At 38.7% G+C, this 20,706-nt stretch overlaps 1 protein-coding gene across 1 annotated transcript in view; it reads right to left on the minus strand.

Moving 5' to 3' along the window:
- Positions 1–368: 368 nt before the first annotated feature.
- Positions 369–20,706, minus strand: part of Emb (embigin) — a 53,828-nt gene continuing 33,490 nt past the window's right edge. Inside the window, exons 4-10 of the mRNA XM_033761633.1 lie at positions 18,066–18,249; positions 17,753–17,841; positions 8,864–8,991; positions 5,698–5,977; positions 4,868–4,901; positions 2,033–2,087; positions 369–1,077 (exon numbers count right to left, since the gene is read on the minus strand). Of these exons, the coding sequence (XP_033617524.1) occupies positions 1,060–1,077; positions 2,033–2,087; positions 4,868–4,901; positions 5,698–5,977; positions 8,864–8,991; positions 17,753–17,841; positions 18,066–18,249 (788 nt within the window). The 3' untranslated portion in view covers positions 369–1,059. The remainder of the gene's footprint in view (positions 1,078–2,032; positions 2,088–4,867; positions 4,902–5,697; positions 5,978–8,863; positions 8,992–17,752; positions 17,842–18,065; positions 18,250–20,706) is intronic.

A 20,706-nucleotide genomic window follows, 5' to 3' on the forward strand; every position in this document is an offset into this window, starting at 1 on the left:
AGTGGGAAAGACTGGGAGAGCTGCTTTTGTAGCAACTATGCTTTGGAGTAAGCAGATTTTGGTTTTTTTTGTTTTTGTTTTGTCTTTTTTGGTGTTTGTTTTTTGGTTTTGTGTTTTTCAGTTATTGGTAACTGCACCTTGAACCTTTAATGGGGTAGTTAACCAAGTGGTCTGCCTCTGAAATATATCTCCAGCTATTTTTTTTGGTACCAGAGATCGAACTCGGGACCTTGCGATTGTGAGGCAGGTGGCAGCACCAATGAGCTAAATCCCCAGTTCTTTTTTTTTTTTAAAGACAGGGTCTCACAAAATTGCTGGCTTCAAATTTGTGATCTCCCTGCCTCAGCCTCCTGAACAGTGTGGATTACAAGTGTACACCACCATACCCAGCTAAAAACAATGTTTATTTCCTTGCCTTAAGCCATTATTTGTGGATGAAAGACGTGTCTTACTTGTAGAGATTGTAACTAGCACTAGAAAAAGCACAAAGTATTCAATTCCTAACAAAAATAGTTTTTCAGTATCAGAATAATGAACGTTACATAAAATTCTACACATACTAAGCATGACTAGAAGAAAACTTTTTAAGATAAATGGTAAAGACTTTCTTTTTAATAAGTTCTTTGGTTATAAACAGGTCTTTAGTGACACTTGTTCTATGAACTATAACTGATTTTGCTGGTGGCTTTTCTGCTACTGATTTTGCTGATGTCCCTTGAAGACCAAGACAAAATTATTTTGAGTTACAGCTCACAGAACATATTTCACACAGTTTACACCTTGCTTTAGTATAAAACAATTACACAATTAAAATATAACTTTAGATTTGAGATAGCATAAATTATTTACGAAGCTACTGATGTGCAGGTTGCATACACTTTCCATTTTTTTGGTACTGGGGACCAAACTCGGGACCTTGCACACGGCAGGTGCAGCATCAGTGAGCTAAATCCCCTTCCCAACTTTTTATCTTTCAAAAAATAAAAACTTAGATTCTCTTAAAAGCTGAATCACAGTCTGTGTACATCTTCCCATGGCGCTTGAGGTGCTCTTTTCCATTCACTGACTCACAGATTCCTGAGTGAAATAAAGCATAAGGAAACATAATTAATGTGCTTGCTATTCCATTAAAAACTTACCGTCGCTTTAGCAAAGCCATAAAAAAGTACAGGGAAGTAGGGTTATGCTCTATTACCAGAACAAGGAGCTCTAATATCAATGATCTGAGGAAATTTTGAATCAGTAAAGATAATTAGGTACTAAAGATTAATTAGTTCATAACACCACATATATAGGAATATATGAGAATAAAGTCATAGAAGGCAAGCTGGGCATGGTGGTGCATGCCTGCAATCCCAGCACTTGGAAGGCTGAGGTAGGAGGATCACCTCCAGTTTGAGACCAGCCTGGCCAACATAATGAGCTCAGGGCCAGCCTAGACTTCAGAGTGAGGGGCCGGGGATTTAGCTCAGTGGTTCCGGCACCTGCCTTGCAAGCACAAGGACCCAAGTTCACATAGAAGGCAAGCTGGGCATGGTGGTGCATGCCTGCAATCCCAGCACTTGGAAGGCTGAGGTAGGAGGATCACCTCCAGTTTGAGACCAGCCTGGCCAACATAATGAGCTCAGGGCCAGCCTAGACTTCAGAGTGAGGGGCCGGGGATTTAGCTCAGTGGTTCCGGCACCTGCCTTGCAAGCACAAGGACCCAAGTTCAATCTCCCGTGTAACCTCACAAGTACAAGGTCATGAGTTTGATTCCCTGGTACGAAAAAAAGAAGGGGGGGGGGACTAAAACCAAAAAAAACAGGAGTAAAAAGTTAGATGAAATACTGTAAAAGAAACTAGGGAGATAAAAGAAAAGAATGCTGTTAATTTCTGTAAAATTATATTTTTCCCATAATAGTATAGACAAACATATCCAGAGGCATATTAAACAACTAGGCCTCTTATGAAACTGGAAAAAATCTGGTTTAACAGCCCATGTATACTGAACTGTGCCATTTATTTAGACTATCATTTGAATATAACTTACATTTTTTCTTTGCCTGGGGGCATTATTTTCTATACCGTTGCTATCATCTGACTTCCTGTACAGAAAACAAAAACGAAAATCACCACATGTCTACAATGCTCACAACTAAGACAGTACACTATTTATATCAGGGTAAAATGCAAGACTTCAATACAAACTTATGTTATTCTTTTTTTTTTTTTTTTTTTTTTTTTTTTTTGCAGTACAGGGGATAGAACTCGGGGACCTTGCACTTGTAATTCTGGCACAGCTCCACTGAGCTAAATCTCTGGCCACTATTCTTAAAAATGTTTTGCTCAAAATGTTGATTTTATTTTTACTGTTTAGATACTAATGCTGCCACAGATGCTAGTGAAAGACTTATACAGAGGGAGCACCTGGACATATAACCACAATTTATGCATTGTTTCAAAACACACAAGAAAAATAATAACCAATTAGGAACTCACCAGTTTGTGTGACACTGGTACAATAATTCGATGTTTATTACATTAAAGGTTAAACATGGTTCTTTACCCAGTGTGCACCGGAGCAAGACAGCTTCAAATTGTTATGACTAAATAATGTAACAATTTTGCATAATGAATCCCTTACAAACTTTATGGGCAGCCTTGAGCACATGAAGCTATTACCACTAGATAATAAACTCAACCGCCCGATCAATAATGTCAGAACTGGGTACCAGTAGGGACCGTGTGCATTAAATATATAAGTGAATGAAGATAAATGAGTGAACTTCACTGTGAACTACATGAAATAACTGGTTTGATGTTGAACATTTGGTACTCTCTAAGAATCAGTTTCCCCACAGAGCACACCTATAATCCCAGCACTTGGGAGGCTGAGGCAGGAGGATCACTGTGAGTTCGAGACCAGGCTGGGCTACATAGTAAGTTCCAGGTCAGTCTCAATTACATAGTGATACCCTGTTTGAAAAAAAAAAAAACAGATTCCCCAAGAAATTCCTATTCATCTAAACACATATATAGGTATTATACATAAAATAATAAAATATAAAAATATTTCCTGCCAGAAGGAATCTCTTCAATAATAAGTCTAAAAGGATCATGAAAAGGCTGGGGATGTAGTTCAGCAGTGCCACGCCTGCTTGGAAAGTGAAGGGTCCTAAGGTCAATCCCTGGTACCAAAGGGGGGAAAACAGGATCATGCATAAAGCATTGGTCCAAATGAACTTTAAAATACCTTAACTACTTGTACTAATCTAAAGATATTGAAATAATCTAAAGTGAGACACTTTCAGTGACATGTGGTAGTAAGCACTAGGAAAAATGATGTATATTATCCCAATTTTAAAAAAAATAAAGTCCATTCTTTATATTTTTACAATGAATCATTTTGACACTGTTTCTAAGATATTCTAGGAAAGATATCAATGAGGCTGTGTAAGTAAAAGAAACTGTACAGAAGTGACAGTCCACTCCGGATGTTCTGCAACCATCCTTGCAGAGTGAGTGCTACACAAATCAGAGCATGACCACCACCTATAACTGGTTCAAAGTTCGGATTGCGAAGGACAATGTCCAGGTTCTCCAGGAAGATGCAGACCTGCCCTGGGAGAGCTGCAGCTCCCTTCCAACTCGGAGGGTCTGATTCTAACAGAACGCTGCTTTTCGTCTACCTCATCTCAAGGAAACCGACTTCGTATCTTGTGCCTCTAACTTGGAAGCTGTCTCTTGTTGATTTATTTTACCTGCTACATGGGAACTAAGCCAAAGGCCTGTGTGAATAATGTCTGTGAACAAGGACAAAAGTTTATCCCACTCCTGCTTTGCACTGTGGCTCCTGATGAAGACAGACGTCCAGGGTCATTTTGCGCTAGCAACAACTGTTCAGGCCTCTGTTTCTTGTGTTCTTGGCCCACATCCTACATTTTGTGACTCAGACCAGTCCCTGTCTTGGGCACCTCTGTTACTGGCCTCTCGTTGGTTGGCTTGGAGGAAAAGAAGCTCCAACTTTCCCCAAACCAAATTACATCCCTGCGATTTTATTCCCCAGTTCTCCCCACATTTTCTACTACTCTGAAGGGGACTAGCAGAGAACTTATGGCAAAATGAACATTCGCTCAAAAATGATTATTAATAGAATTCAAGGCCAGCTGTCTTCAAGACAACAGGAGGCTGGGGATTTAACTTCACGGATCCGTTGCCTGCCTTGCAAGCGCAAGGACCAGAGTTTGATCCCTTGAACAACAACAACAAAAAAAGACAACAGAGAATGAGAACCACTGGTAGACATTTTAAGAACTCAGGCCCCAGTCCCTGAGACTCTGATCTGGGAGATCCAGCAAGATCTGAACAACTGTATTTCTTTCTTTTTTTCTAGAGCTGGGGATTGAACTCGGGTCCTTGCGCTTGTGAGGCAGGCAGCAGAACCACTGAGCTAAATCCCCGGCCCTGAGCAACTGTATTTCTAAGAAGCATCTTCAGTGATCAAAACAACTGGCAGGTTGACAATCACTGAAACAAGTAATACTTCCTTAAGGTTAATGAACACGGACAGCAAAGCTCCCACTAAGTCTTCTTCACCTACAGAAGATCATTTCATCCAACAGACTTATGCGGTAAAAGCTATGATGAACCAATTTTGCAAGAGAAAAACCAAGGGTTGGGGAGTGAAAGCAGTAAGCTACGCCTGTGTTACAGGCCCGTGGGCTCTGGGTGCCACCCTAGCACCACAGGGATAAGAAGAGAAAATAACAGGCACATCCTAATGAACTGTTAGGCTGTTTTGTTCCTAACAGCAAAACATTTCATTCAATTTCGTGTTTGTCTGCATTTTACCAAGGGAAAATCTTGTCAAAGAATTAATACTTACAGCTGCTCAATTTGTTCAAATTCCTTTCCTTCATCTGTGCAACAGAAGAATTTCACAATTAATCACGGTTTATTATTTTTTATGGGACAAACACGTTCAGGTCAACCTGGCCCTAAGGGAGAACACTGTGTTTCCTGAGACAGCTGCACTCCCTCCACCCTTCCTCCGCGTCGGCACTCTGTGCTGTATCTGCACCTCTGATCAGGAACAGGTAGGTTAGTTAGTGCCCAGGGACTTTCAAAAAGATGAGTCATTAATCTGCCGCAGAGTTATTAATCATTTAACACGTCGGGCATGACAGTGCAAGATTTGTAACACTAGCACTTACAAGGGTGAAGCAAGAGGATGGCCAATTTGAGGCCAGCAAGATCCTGCTCAATAATTAATTAACGAATTAATTAATTGAATAGAAGATGAGGAAAGAATACAGGATGTAAGACGATTTTCCATCAAGCACAGGCTATAAAACCAGGAAACTTGACAGAACAGGGTCTCTTTTAATGAGAACTTTTTTAGTGAATTACCTTAAAAGTTTTATATTAACCAATCACAGATTTTTCTTTTAATATCCCACTGTCACCACACACATCCTAACTGGTACTTAGATACCACTAGCATCAAAAATAAATCAATTTAAATACTAAAAAAACTTTCAAGTGGAAATCACAAGATCAATAGAGGCTTACAGCTCACTATTACCGCTGTTACTGACAGAAGTATCGCTCCAAATAAGATAAATTGGATTTTCCCCCATATTTTAAAGTCACAGTAATGTATGAAGTCAAAAGATATATCATAATTAAGTGATAATGTTATCTAAAAGACCCTACCTGGGTGCTTCTTTTTCTTTTGTGTGTACACTTCACACAGCAGAATAACAGCCACTAAAACAACAGCTTCAGCAATTATTGCAAGAAACGGTTTGAGGGGCACCAAAAAGCTCAGCACAACAAGCTCCAGCTGCTCCTCGCTCTCGCCCAGCTGGAATACCGCATGGCACCAGTAGGAACCCCCGTCTTCTTCCAGAAGGTGCTTTATCTTGAGCTTTGTTTCATTCCTGTATGCTCCGCTGACAACGTACTTCTCCTTCGTGTGAACATCAATAGGAACCTAATGTAAGGAGACATTAAAATCCATTGCTATCACACTGCGTAACAGATACATGCCCTACTTGACCTACTTTTAAGGAAAGCTGTAACATAGTGCCAAGACAGCTGCTTCGTGGAAAAAGGCATATTAAAATTCATGAGAAGTTATTTAGAGCAGACCTTGAGTCTTACCAGAGTCTGAATCTTCCAGGTAACAGGAAAAAAATACATTCTGCTGTCAGGATTTTATAGTTTATGTATAAAATTTAGCACTGAATACAAACAAGTAAGCAGGCTCTTACAGGTAAATATTATATGAAAATTAAAAACAGGAAAATTTAGCTACCTGGGTTATACATTCTAATACTAGACTGGCTTTTCACACACTGAGGCACCCAGTAAGACAACTACCTCTGCCTTTCACCAACAAGAGGAACCCAGTAAAACAACTGTCACTGCTAAGGCCACTATGGCTCAGCATCCACACAAAACAAATCACTTAACAATGGGAGTTTCCCAGGCTGTGACTATAGCTGAAATCTTCAGCCCGCTGGAGCTTATGCAGAAGGAATGAGCAGAAACCCCCCCATGGACTGTTCCCTGGGGTGGCCTGAACCTCTTCCTTCCTCTCACCCCAATTTCTTTCTCTGCGCCCACCTACTCCACAGCCTCTTCTGAGTTCTCTGGGTTTCCCCCAGGCTCACAAGCCCCGTGCTGAGCTATTTGGAAGCTGTTGTACTTAATACAGTTAAATTAAAGTTTAGTCTCAGGCCACTTCATGGCTTCCCTGTGCTATTATTAGTTAATGGCACTGTTCAATAAATGTCAATCTTCATGCAATATTCTCAGAGGTTATCTGTGGAAGAACTCGAGTTCACTGTTTGCAAAAAAAAAAAAAATTACAATGACAGGTCCTAGCACCCAATGTCATCTGGAAAGCTTATGACAAACACCTTGCTCAGAGTCAGAGCTGATGAATAAAGGACTGGGTTTTTGTTTTTTTTTTTAAAGGCACCCTGCTGGTTCTGATGCAGACTTCCGGCTACAGTCATAACAATATTTGACCTAAATTTAGCCCATTCCCTCTTCCTAGTACTTTTTCTCCCACCCTACCGTCAATGTGCTTGGGACCAAAGTGAGAGGATAATGATTTGTACAGCGAATGGAGAGCAACTCAAGTATGTGTAGAAAATGACATTTCACAATGTTTAACTTGACTTGGCCTACTGGTTGTCTGGTATCACACATGCATAAATGGCACAGTTGATATCTGATTTTACAAATGTATTATGCTCCCTCCTTACAATCTTACATACGTCTGTCCTAATCATCCACAAGACAAGAAGCGTAAGTATTAATGGCTTACGTGTATGTCTGTACAATCTGGAGCTCTTTTCTGGGAAGATTAAACCACTGTTACCACACAGCACTCTCCTCTGCAAGTCCTTCCTTCCTCCGCCACCCTGCAACAGTCTAGGAAGCGCCAATTTCATCTCAGAAGGAATTTAATATTTCATTGTAAGATCCATTCTGTCTCCTATGTTCCTTTCAGAATTGTAGCTCACCTTTAACACGACTTTAATTTAAATGCTCATTAGGACCAGGGCAAAAGGAAAACGTTCCCTAAAGGATGATGGCTGAAATTCTCCAGTCATTCAAGGCTATTTAGAAGAATAAAGGAAGCCAGAAACGATTTATTGAATATCCCTGTAGTTTTTCACATCAGTTCTTTCTCTAAAATGTATCAGCTATTTCTCTAAAATAAGTCAGAATTAAAATGCACTTTTCCCTTTCTCTCCAGTACACAGAAGCCAAATGAGACCAATGGGCACTCACCATAAGCTCTAAAACCTAACTTTTTCCCCTAGTTATATAAACATTTTTGACTTTCTTCTGTATTTTACTTTTTTAAATTTCATTTTATTTCATTCTCCCCTCCAAACTCCCCTCCCTATGTACAAAAGCTTTGTTTCCTTTTTCCTTCCATCTTCACTTTTTTTCTCGTCCCTTCCTTCCTTTGTCCTTCCCTCCCCCGCTCCCATTTGAACGCTTTCTTCCCATTTTTCAACACCCATTACTCATCTCAGTCCTTATTTCCACATTCAGTTTCCCACATGAGAGAAACAATGCATTATTTAAACATGTGTGTTCAATTTATTTCCCTTTTAAGTATGGCTGAGACTTAAATTTAAGCTATCAAATTTTCAATCCTTTTTTTTAAGGAATAAACTTTGTTTTTGGTACCGGAGATCAAACTCAGGACCTTGTGTTTGCAAGGCAGGCAGTGGAACCTCTAAGCTGAATATCCAGCCCTCCATTCCTTCTTTTAAACTGATGTTCTAACTTTACATTCTACCAGACATTTCAGGACACTGAAACCCAGAAGACAGCTTTTTTTAATTTTTATTTTCTTGAGTTACTTTCATGAAAGATAAAAGCATCTTTTCTGATGGGAGTTATTCTAAACTGGTCAACTAAAAATGAGTTGTAAATTCCTTTCTAAGAATTTAAATAAACTGCTAAACCTAAAAAAACAAATAAGAATTAACGAAACTCTGGGCCGGAGATTTAGCTCGGTGTTGCCGCCTGCCTCGCAAGCACAAGGTCCCAAATTTGACCCTTGATACTGAAAGAAATTAAAAAAAAAAAGAATTAATGAACATTAAGAGTACCTTCAGATGTAAAATGTAATATGCTGAACACATCAAATGATAACTCCATTTATCACTGTTCTTTATGAACACATTTTAAAGTGTAAGTCAGCCTAGGAATTGTGAGTCTGTTATTTATGAACAAAAGGGTTGTTTGTGTTTTCTTCAAATTAAAGAAATATGACCTCTGCCTCACAAGCACAAGGTCCAGAGTTAGATCCCTGGTAACAACAACAAAAAAAGAAATATGACCTTACCTGTATACTCCCATTACTTCTGTACCAGGTCCAGTGTAAAGGATAGCAATGTTGACATTTACACACCAGGACAGTAGAGTCACCCACATAAGTGATCAACGGCTTGTTTTTTCCATGAAGTTCCGGAACTAAGACAAATTGAAAGAAATGTATACTACAAAAACAGTTTAAGTGAAAGAAATGTACTCTCAGAAGACATTTTCTTCTTTCATTTTCTCATTAATATATGATTTTCTTTATGTCGTCTTAGTTATATATAAAAACAATGTAAATTATAGGCATCCGGGTGTACTCAGAATTAATAATAATAGCAGTAGTTAGCAGGCTCCAATACAATTGCCTACAATGTAGAAATGGAAGAAAAGTCTTCTGAGAGCCTCATAAGTTATTACAGTATTTGCATGTTTTAGTTTAGTCTTTCTTCCCACCTACTATGGTACCTGGAAGCACTCATTTTCTTCCACTTTTTTTTAACCTTTAAATGGCATTCTGAGTGAAAAGAAAAAATTTCCAGGCTAGAATAATCCTGAGATCACACAAATTTATATGAAAAGCTAGCAAACAGAATGAGAACATACAGAAACAAAGGAAAATTAAGAGAAAATGTAGTGTAAGAAAATGAGACTTAACAGACATGTTTAAATATCACATTGTTTCTCTGGTGTGAGAAACCAAAAGTGGGAATAAGGGCTAAAATGTATAATAAATATTGGGAAATGGGAAGAAAATGTTCAAATGGGAAGGGAGATGGGGTGGGGAGGAGGGCAGAGACAAGAAAAAAGTGAAAACACAAGGCAAAAATGGAAACAAAGCTTTTAATGTGAGGGACAGGCAGAGGGTTGAGGGGAGAAGCAAATGGGAAAAAGAGGCAAGATATTTCCTGTACAGGTACAAATTCCCTGTGATGAGCTACCCTTATGTGTACCTAAAACGTACCAACAAACGTTTTGCTTCATAAATAAATAAAAAGAAAACGAGATTTTGTTGTTTTCTAAGAAATGATATACTAATATTGTGATCAAGTCAAGTCAGAAAATATGAAGCAGATATCTTCAGTCACTAATGAGCACTGAATTGGGAAAAATCCAAATTTAAAGATGAGAACAATTTGGTTAAGTAAACTAAATTAAAAAACACAGCAATGCAATAAAAAGCCTCTGAATCACCTGCATGATGAACGGTTCCTTCTGAATGACCTCAAAAGATGTATTGATAGAGTATATATACACGGACAATGGAGACACAGACTTATCAACAAAGATTATGTTTGTTAAATTAATTTTAGTATGGTTTCACTTTTATGTTCTTTTAACTTATCATTTGATTAGTTCACCAGCAGAGGAAGAATGTATGAAAGTACAAATATTTTTTACACTATAATGACAAATTTTACAGATGTTCAAATTCTTAATCTATTTTTAGATTTTATATTTGAAAGGACCAGGGTATAGATCAATTTTAATTGCCAGATGTGTTTCAAGATTAAATATATTTTCCAAGGGTTTCTGAGTTCTTACTACCCCAAACATATAACTGGGCACTGCTGGATGTATGAATTATAAAGATAACCAAGCAAGTATAAATGCTAAAAATGACAAGGATATTCTAATTTGTGCAACACTAAACAAGAGGTAAAAGGTATAGCTGGAGAACAAGTTTTCTTGAGTTGTCACTCACAGTGATTCATACTGCAACAGTAAATGAAGCAAGCCATTTTTTTCTGTTATGTTTAAAATGTGCCTACATCACTCGATAAAACTGCAGATATTGCCCTGCTCTTCATCAGAACTGTTGACTACGAAAGCACTGAATGAAGCACTGCTCATGGTAAAGAGACACACACAGACAAAGGTATAAATCTTTCAATAATCATAACAGAAATAAGCAGAGCATTTGCTTAGTCATTGTTGCTATAGTTTTCATAACCAAGGAAACATTTTTTTAAATTAAATCAAATAGTCTATAATTCTACATTAACCTGAAGGCATGACATACCAATCAGAATCTGTATTCACCCCACGAATGGTCCATGGACAGCAACGGAGAAACTCCCAGGGTGCTCCTGAGAGGCAAGACAGGAGCCGCCAATGCATGTGACTACCTTAGGTGCTGGTGACGACATCCACTGCAACCAGAGGAAACTGGTTTGCTTGACTTCCCAGATCCTCCAAACATTCCTTTTGGCAAACTCACACTCTCTACTGGCCACCACTCAGCTGAGTAAGATGGGACACATTTCAAAGGTCAGGTCACGGGAATGTTTGAAGGAGTCAACACAATGTGACAATGACGGGACAGATAAGATTGGGTCCACAGGATATCTGACTTAGAATTACAGCTTTGGTGTTAAATACTCTGAAGATGTAAGTAGCTCATACCAATCTGACAATGGTGTTTGTTGTAAAGGATTAAATAAGAGCCCACAGTACATATAAAGCGCTTGGTGGAGGTCATACCTATCCTACAATGGTGTTTGTTGTGCTTGGTGCACGGTAAATGCCAAAACTTCAAACTTATGTTGGGATCATGCACTGATACTTATTTCTTAATTCACTTTCCCATACTTCGCAATGCCCATGATCTTTCTACGTAGTGGTCATTAGCCAGCTTAACAGTATCAATTATGTTTATGTGGAAAAATTTCTAAGCCCACTGGCCTATGGAGAAGAGAAAAAAATAAACCCCAGAGAAAGGGATAGAGAGAGAAGAAAACATTGGAAATTTACTTGAATGCATCTCAGAACTGCAGGAAGGAATAATGAATATAGAGTGAATCAAAGTACCCAAGAATGAGGAAAAGGCTCTAAACTGAATCCTTTCATGAACCACTTAGTCCATCTCAAAAAGGAGGTTGAAAGTAAAATTACAAAAAGTAAAGAATGAATAAACAGGCAATAAGGGCCAGGGAAAGACTAAAAAGATGGTACCTCTGAGATGCTTGTGACAGTTCTAGTCCACCCTTGAATACTACATAGGAAACAACTTTTCAGCAAAGCTATAAAAAAAAACCACTGTTTTAACCATACATTCAAGTGTTTGGCCAAAGCAGTTAAGTAAGATTGTTTGTACAAGCATTTTAATTAAAGTATAAATTAGAATGCCAATCAGAGTGCCTCATTACCATTCCTTACAAGAAATGAAAAGGGTTAAAATTCAAAAGAAAAGTCTTGTTTCCAGATCTGTGTAGTATGTGAAGCAGAATAATACATGGAATAGTTTAACACATTTCTTAAAAACCTATGCATAAAAAGGAAATAATCAATTCACAATACTGGTTTTAATGAGAAAGGGTAGAAAAAAAATATCAACGATGCTAATATGACCAGAAACTAAATTTTTAATTAAAAAGACAATTCCAAGGGCCGGGGATTTAGCTCAGTGGTTCCACTGCCTTCTTCGAAAGCACAAGGCCCTGAGGTCAATCCCCAGTACCAAAACCAAAACCAAAACCAAACAAAAAAGACAATTCCAGTCTAAATGTCTTTTAACTAAAAGAAATGAAAATAAAGAGGTTGTTCTCTCAAGTAGGTGTTCTGCCCTATTAAGTCCAACCAGTTCTGTTAGTTTGGTTCAATTTCCTCGGTCCTCAGCTACCACTTTAGAGCCTATTCATAAATTCAAATAGCACTGATATACAGGAAAATAATCAGTGTAAGAAAACTGGAAACAATTTTTGGATCCAAGAAAATAAGCCAACCATCTGTTTTGATATTCATGTAACAAGTAGACTTTAAGTTCGTGAGGAAAAGAAAATGTTTGTTTTTGGCACTGGAGGTTGAACTGGAGACCTTGTGCTCGTAAGGCAGGATGTGGAATCACTGAGCTAAATCCCCGGCCCTAAATGTCAAAATGTTAAAGGCTCAATTAGAGTGAATCACAGAACATTTTATTCTGTACTGTTTTTTCTTATGGCAGGACCCATTTCTTTGCACTACATATTGAAGGTTGTGGACAGAGAAGGCTGAAAAGCAGTCTGCAGACTGGGCTCCCTGCTAAGCTCTATGTAAAGTCCTTCTTCTCATCCCTGCTATATTCCAACCCAAGAGAGGAAGACCATCCCGAACTAGTCATATTCCAGGGCATTGACCGAGCCCTCTTTTCTAGAACTGGAAATATGACAGCATAAATCACTCTGCCCAGGCTCAGGTCCCCCTCCTTGGTTCAGGTTAATATGTCTTCTTCTCTAGAGTAAAGGGACCAAACTGAATTTGGGGTACGAAGGAATGGACTTGTCTACTTTGGCTGCACATGGAAGAAGTCAGCTGTCCATTTGGTAAAGCCCTCCAAGGATCTCTACAGCAAAGCTTATGCCCAAGATTGGCCAATGGTTTTTTTTGTGAATTTCCCTATCTGAGATTCAGTGATGAGAAGGACTGACTTAAGACCAGTGAAGGATTAAGTTATTTCTGGATGTCCTGACAAAGCACTATCAATCTACCCGCTCAATACTAATTCCCAATTGTATTTGTTTCAAAAATACCCATCACTAGGGCCAGGGATTTAGCTCAGTGGTTCTGCCACCTGCCTCACGAGCGCAAAAGGGCCCAAGTTCAATCCCCAGTACCAAAAACAAAACAAAAATACCCATCACTAGCCAGGGATATAGCTCAGTGATGTTGCACCTGCCTGGCCAAGTGCAAGGTCCGGAGTTTGATCCCCGGTACCCAAAAATTTAAAAGAAAAATATCCATCATCTAACATGGTTTTTATTAATTAGACAAAGTATGAGAATACAGAAGCATTTGAGGGTCAGTGTTTCTCTTGGAGAGAACAACCTTATTTTGGAAAAGGTGTCAATTGGAGACCTGCAGATTAAGTAAGGATTAGCGCTTAGCTAAACAGTTTTATGTTCTGAAGCCACAAGGTTCCTACAAAGCAGATGGATCACAGCCACACTTATGAGTCCCACATAGAGTGGCACAAAACAGCTCTGGTGCGATTCCTCACACAAAGACACTGACTAGGAAGAGCAGACTGGAAATGAGCATGCTGGGCACTAGTGAGGGCATAGTTCCTGCTTTCCTGCAAACTACACGGGTAAATGATAGACTGAATGAAGAAAGTGAAACTGAAATTTTTGTTTTCTTTTCAGCTCCTTGACCTTCTCCTAGACTAATGTCCAAACTTACACTAACCACTGTTCTGCTGTTGTATGTATGGTTGATAACAGCAGAGTGGGTTTGAATGATTAAATGCACTGGATTCAGGCAACAGTCATTTGCTTGAATTGTTCTAGGGGTTGCAACTGGTTCGGTGCCACTGCTTATGTTTGGAAACATTTATTCATTAAAAGACAGTGCAACAGTATTCTCACGAGTCCTGATCTTCTGAAACTTAGGATAAGATATGACATATCACAGGATTCGGGTTGGAATAAACCAGGTTTGAAGATGATGAAATGAATGATTCAGGCTACAGTATATACATATATGAGGCTGTATTGATTCAGTCAGGGAGAAAGGAATAGCTTTCTGGAACTGTAAGTCAGAGAGTTTTATCTGTATATGCGCAGCCCAGACTAAATGACCTAAACACCATGTATGGAAGGACATTATCATATAAGGGCAAAGATTCTTCCAACCCAAGGCAGCTAAATGGACTTCAACACTGGAATTTAGGGCTAGCTCCCTAGTTGGTTCTGTGATGCTCCTCTTCCACAGTTTTACCTCTTGGATACTTACCAGGGAAGACAGATGGCTAAGTCATGACAAGTCTGGTACCATTTGGTACTATCAAAATCTCACCATGAATTCCAAAGAGTCCCGGTTTTTACCAGTTAAATTTTTACGTACATTTTACTAAGAGGTTTTAATACTGATGAATATTATGGACCCTTTCAGCAACTAACTCAGAATATTTGATCTACTACTGAGAAACACTCATCCCTCATCTTTCTTACACGAAAAGTAATTGCCAATGCATGAGTGGTTACAAGCTTCCAGCATGCACTTTCGCTCTCTCGCCTGTTTTGTCACTGACAACCAAACACAGAAAGTCAGCAGGTATTTTTTGCATCTTACTAATCAGTAATGTTGAGGTCCTTTTATACTCTTGTAGTGATAAATCAACAAGTTTCCAAAAGACGGAAACAGGAACTCTGAGGATGAACTGTTTCAAGGGTTTGAGCTCATGAGATATGATTCACTTGTGTAGTTTACAGCAAAAAGAAAAAAGAAAAAAAAAAAATATATATATATATATGTAGGCTCAAAGTAAAATAGAGGATAAAATAGGCTTTCATCCACATCAATTATAGCACTGAGCAAACATAATCATTCTTAGGAAAAACCACAAGCAACCCATATACAAAAAGGGTAACAAGACATTTATAAAAATACACACCATTCTATAACCCTGACTGACTTCATAAAACAATAATAATAGAAGCTGTTGTGTAAATGCCCTTAAAATTCTACTCAAATGAAATTACTTCTCCCAGCAATATTCAATTTAGATAAATTATAGAGTTGTTATTTTTACCAAAGAAAATCTGGATTCAATTTAATAATTTTATAAATATCTTCAGGACATATAGTGCATATTTAAAAGCTACATTAATGTTAAGTGGGCATTAAAAACAAATGAGTCTGAACTGCTTCGAGAAAGTAAGAAAGGATAAAAGTAAACAGTGGCTCTTTGCATTCCTGAAGGACTTGATTTAAAACCTTAGCCTTGTATCGGTGATCCTGATGCCAGTTGACATCAGCTTAGTTGTGCCAAAATAGCTGAGGTACCAAGAGGCCCTCTATGAACACTTGGTATTAAATTGACTATAATGTTGAAAAGTAAAATGCTTCTGATAATCTGACACCAGACGTAAGAATCGTCACTTCATATAATTCAAGATGAGCCGGGCGTGGTGGCGCACCCCTGTAATCCCAGCACTCAGGAGGCTGAAGCAGGAGGATCACTGTGAGTTTGAGACCAGCCTGGGCTACATAGTGAGTTCTAGGTCAGTCTCAACTACATGAGACCCTGTCTCAAAAAACCACACACACACACACTAATAATAAAAATAATAATAATAATAACACTAATAATAATTTAAGATGAAAGTTAATAAGAAATGTAGCACCTGCCTGGCAAGCACAAGGTCTTGAGTTCGATTTCCAATACCAGGAAAAAAATTTAATGAAAACAAACAGAATATAGGGCTGGGGATTAAGCTCAGTGGTTCTGCCACCTGCCTTGCAAGCACAAGGACCCAAATTTAATACCCAGTGCCAAAAAATGAATGGAATATAGTTAATACTTAGTCTTTGACTAGGCATGACTATTACATTTCCAGAGAGCAATGCAATCTAGAAGACAGAGAAGACACAACAACAAAAAACACATTTAAAACATGTTTTTAAAAGCTTATATAGGGCCGGGGATTTAGCTTAGTGGTTCCGCCGCCTTCCTTGCATGCACAAGGACCTGAGTTGAATGGCTGGTACCAAAAAAAAGTTTATATAAACGCCAGGTGTGGTGGCGCACACCTGTAATCCCAGCACTCGGGAGGCTGAGGCGGGAGGATCGCTGTGAGTTCAAGACCAGCCTGGGCTACATAGTGAGTTCCAGTTTGGTCTCAACTACATAGCAAGACCTTGTCTCAAAAAACCAAAAAAATAAAAGTTATAAAGAAAGCTTTGAACAGATGTACAGTGTTGTATTTTAAGCTAAATGTTTTGGCAAGAGTCAGAAGATGTTTGGGATTTTCTTGTTTTTTGTTTGTTTTTGGTACAAGGTATCAAACTCAGGACCTTGTGCTTGTGAGGCAGGCAGTGGCACCACTGAGCTAAATCCCTGGCCCAAAAGATGTTTAAGAAATGTAAAAGTTGATAAAGTAAAAGATATAACTAAGGTTGATTTATTATTGAAGAAAAGTATTTTATGACCTTAGCTTAGCCTGTGTATGGTGTTTATAGGTTTACAATGTCCTCGCTTGTACAACATTCACTTATCACTCACACCTCACCTAGAGCGGCAGTCCTGCAAGCTCCATTCACAGTAAGGCCTAACACAAGTTAAGTTTTTATCTTTTATACCATGTATTTACTGTACCTTTTCCACATGAGGTAGACAAATACTAACCACTGTGTTATAGTCACCTACAGTATTAAGTACAGATCATGCTGGTTTCTAGTCTTGAAGCAGAAGGCTGTGCCATATTTCTGTAGGCTAAATTATCCAGGTTGGTTTACATATATGAAATGAGGATTTCTCAGATCACACGACTGCTGTTAAAGGATGCATTACTGTATTCTAAATATCTGTACTTTAAGATTCAAAGTGTGAGGCTAGGCATGGTAGTGCACACCTGTAATTCCAGCACTCGGAAGGCTAAGGCAGGAGGATCGCTGTTAGTTCCGGACCAGCCTGGACTACATAGTGAGTTCCAGGTCAGTCTCGACTACATAGTGAGACCCTGTCTCAAAAATAAATAAATAAATAAAAACAAAGATACAAAGAGTGGACAGGTCTTTGTGGGTTTCCATATTATTCTTAAATTTTACAGATCTCTAAAATGCCAAGTCTTGGAGCTCTGATCCAGAATACCAAACCAAACCATATTCTCCCAGTCTAGGAACTCAGAAACTCAGAAATTTGGAAGATGACTGTAAACACTTTGAATTCCGAGGGCTAAAAGATAAATTTAACAGACTGATGCAATTTATGACTAGGTGGTAGGCTGATCTTCTGAATTAAATCCTATGTTTTAAAGTGGGAGATTAAGCAGGATGGGAGGGGACAAAAGAATGTATGACCATTTGCAATGTCATCCCACGGAAAGCATGTAATTTTTTTCGGCTTTACTGTTTATTACAGTAATAATTTTTAAAAGGAGAGATTAAAAAATCTAAACATAATTCTTAAGTTACTATTCTGCAAGTGATTAATACCGACCTTTGATATTAAATGTTCCCCTTTGTTCCTTTTCATCTTCAAAGAGACAAGAATAGCTTCCCATTTGTTTGCTGTTGATGACGGTGGTCCTAAAGATAATTCAAGTTATTAAAATAGCCTTAGTTCTCAAAAACACTACTTAATGAACACTTAGCCATGATCAAAATTTATAAATAGATATAATTCTGTAAACATGCAAATTAGAATGCTAGCACAACATTCAAGTGACTACAAAGGAAAGAATGCTCGGTCAATAAAAATAGAATTCAACTAATTTCTGCTAGTAATATAGGTTAAAATCTCATCTACTCACGTGTACTCAGTATACAGAGTGTTTCCTGTTATAGCGAGAGAAAAATTCTTAAGCAGCTCATCATCCTTTTTCCAAGTCACGTTGATTGAATTCAGATTCCCTAAGGTTGTGTACTGACAGGTGAGAGTAATAATGGAAGAACTTTCCAAAGTGATATTTTTTTCTACTGGCATGCTGGAATGTTCTAATAGTCACAAAAGGAAAAAAAAAAAAGTGAAAGTTACATTTAAGAGGAAAATCCAATATACAAAACCTTTTACATTTTCAACAGTGCTCTATCTATGGTTTCTTAATGTTCATTTGTTTAAAAGAATTATTGCTGCTGGGGATTTAGCTAAGTGGTTACGCTGCCTGCCTCACAAGCCAAGCAAGTTCGACCCCCATACCAAAACAGAACAAAAACTTTAAAAAATCATTTCTCCAACAACATAGATCTGTTTATTTTTCTCCTTTCATAGGCACATCTGAAGAGAATTAATGGAACCACAAAAGCCTACGGTTGTAATATTTATCACCTTAAAATGTCAATAACAGCATACAAGGTACAGGGGAGAAAGAACAGAAAAGGTACTGAATATGCTGACAGTGTGAGAACAGCACAGCTGCAAAAATATAAGAAGGTAAGAATGGGATAGTTGCTTTAACTCTTCGGTAAATACACTGTTGGTAGTTATCACGGAGCTTTGCATACCATAGAGATTGGATTGATAATGCTACTAGATTCTAACACTGGCTTCTTTTTTTAAATCACTGGCTTCTGAAGAACTTGTGAGCTCTAGCTCACAAAGACAGATGTAAAACAGAATTTCCATAAGCAGTTTGTAGTTCTGAATAGTAATTCTAAATGTTAGTATCAACGCATAATATGTTGTATCTTAAAAGAAAAAATATATATACACACAAATGCATACATCTATGTAGATACGGAAGGGGCCCAAAATATACCAAAACGATCTATTGAGGAAAGGGCCGAGGATTTAGCTCAGTGGTGCCGCACCTGCCTCGTAAGCACAAGGCCCTGAGTTTGATCCAATACCACACACACACACACACACACACACACACACACACACACACAAAATCACTGAGCAGAAGGTATTTGAGTTCTTGAAATCTCTTTACACTGAGACTCTCTAAATCCCTTCCCCAGGCACAAGGAGGGAAGATTAACTCATCACTGGAGAAGAAGTCTCCACATCACACCTGAACAAACACTGCCACAACTGTTTTACCCACTAGATGTTCTGCTCAGGGTTGGTATATCTTCCCGAAAAGTCTTGTTTTTCTCTAAGTGATCCTTCCCTCTCCTATTCAAACAGTATACAGGTAAGCCTGGAGCACAGTGCTAAGCAAAATTGCAGGCCCCAGAATTTAAACACTGCATATTCCCACTTACATGATCTCGTAAAAGTAGAAGGTAGAAAAGGAGGTTAAGAGAGGGAGGAGGAGAGAAGATGCTTCAACAGGTACAGGGTCACAGCTGCATAGGAAGGATGAAGTCTAAGGTTCTGCAGCACAGCAGGGTAAATGCGGTTGACGAAGATGAACCGTATGTTTCAAAGTAGTTACGAGAGAGGATTTTGAATGTTTCCAGCACAAAAAGACGATGAAAGTTTGAGGTGACAGATATGCAAATATCCTGATTTGATCATTATGCTGTTGTACACAAGTATCGAGATGTCTCACTGTACATCATAAATACACAGGTATTATGGATCAAATGAAAATTCTGGGCTGGGGAATAACAATTGCCTAGTAAGTGTGAGGCCCTGGGTATGATCCCTTGCACTGAGAGGGATATAAAAGGAGAAAAACCACAAAATATTTTAGAAAGAGACTATATAAGCCTCAAACTTTAACTGCCACTTTCTGTCGTATTTTTTCCTATGAACTGCTACATACATGTGATTAAATCTGTCTTATTTTCTGGCTAATCTGTCTTTTGTTGGTTTAAGTTGTGGAAACTAAGAGGGCAGCACTTCCTCTCCCATCAGTTGCGGGGGCCAAGAAGTCCCTTCACCCCGCGTATCCCAGGGCCTGCAGCTGGGATCTCAGGATTCTGAGTGACAAAGACCAGGTCAGTCACTGAGGTTTCAGCCAGATGTGCAGCTCAGCAAGGCGCACTACTCGTCTTCTTTCTTCTGATCTAATCCTCAGGCCCCACTACTTTGGCACCCGCAAGCACTCATCTCCCACTTACGGGAGACAAACACTGCTAGCTTCAATTCTGACTTGCGATTTAAACAAGAGAACGACCAGGCAAGAGGAACAAAACTTTCCCTTTACAGAATTCCAGCAAATAAATTAAAAAGTCATTGGCCGGGGATTTAGCTCAGTGATTCCGTCACCTACCTCATAAGCACAAGGACCCAAGTTCAACCCCTGGTACCAAAATGGTGATAATGATGATGATGATAAAAAAATTCACTGGGCCAGCGATTTAGCACAATGATTCCAGCACCTGCCTCACAAGCACAAGGACCCGAGTTCGATTCCCAGTACCAAAATAATAATAATAATGATAATGATAATAAATAAAGATTCATTGAATTTAGCTCAGTGGTGCCATTGCCTGCCTCCCAAGCACGAGGTCCTGAGTTCCATCCCGAGTATTAAAAAAAAAAAAAAAAAAGAAATCAAA

This window comes from Fukomys damarensis, unplaced genomic scaffold (assembly GCF_012274545.1).
Source record: "Fukomys damarensis isolate Sample0158 unplaced genomic scaffold, DMR_v1.0_HiC HiC_scaffold_1, whole genome shotgun sequence".
NCBI classification, from domain to species: domain Eukaryota; kingdom Metazoa; phylum Chordata; class Mammalia; order Rodentia; family Bathyergidae; genus Fukomys; species Fukomys damarensis.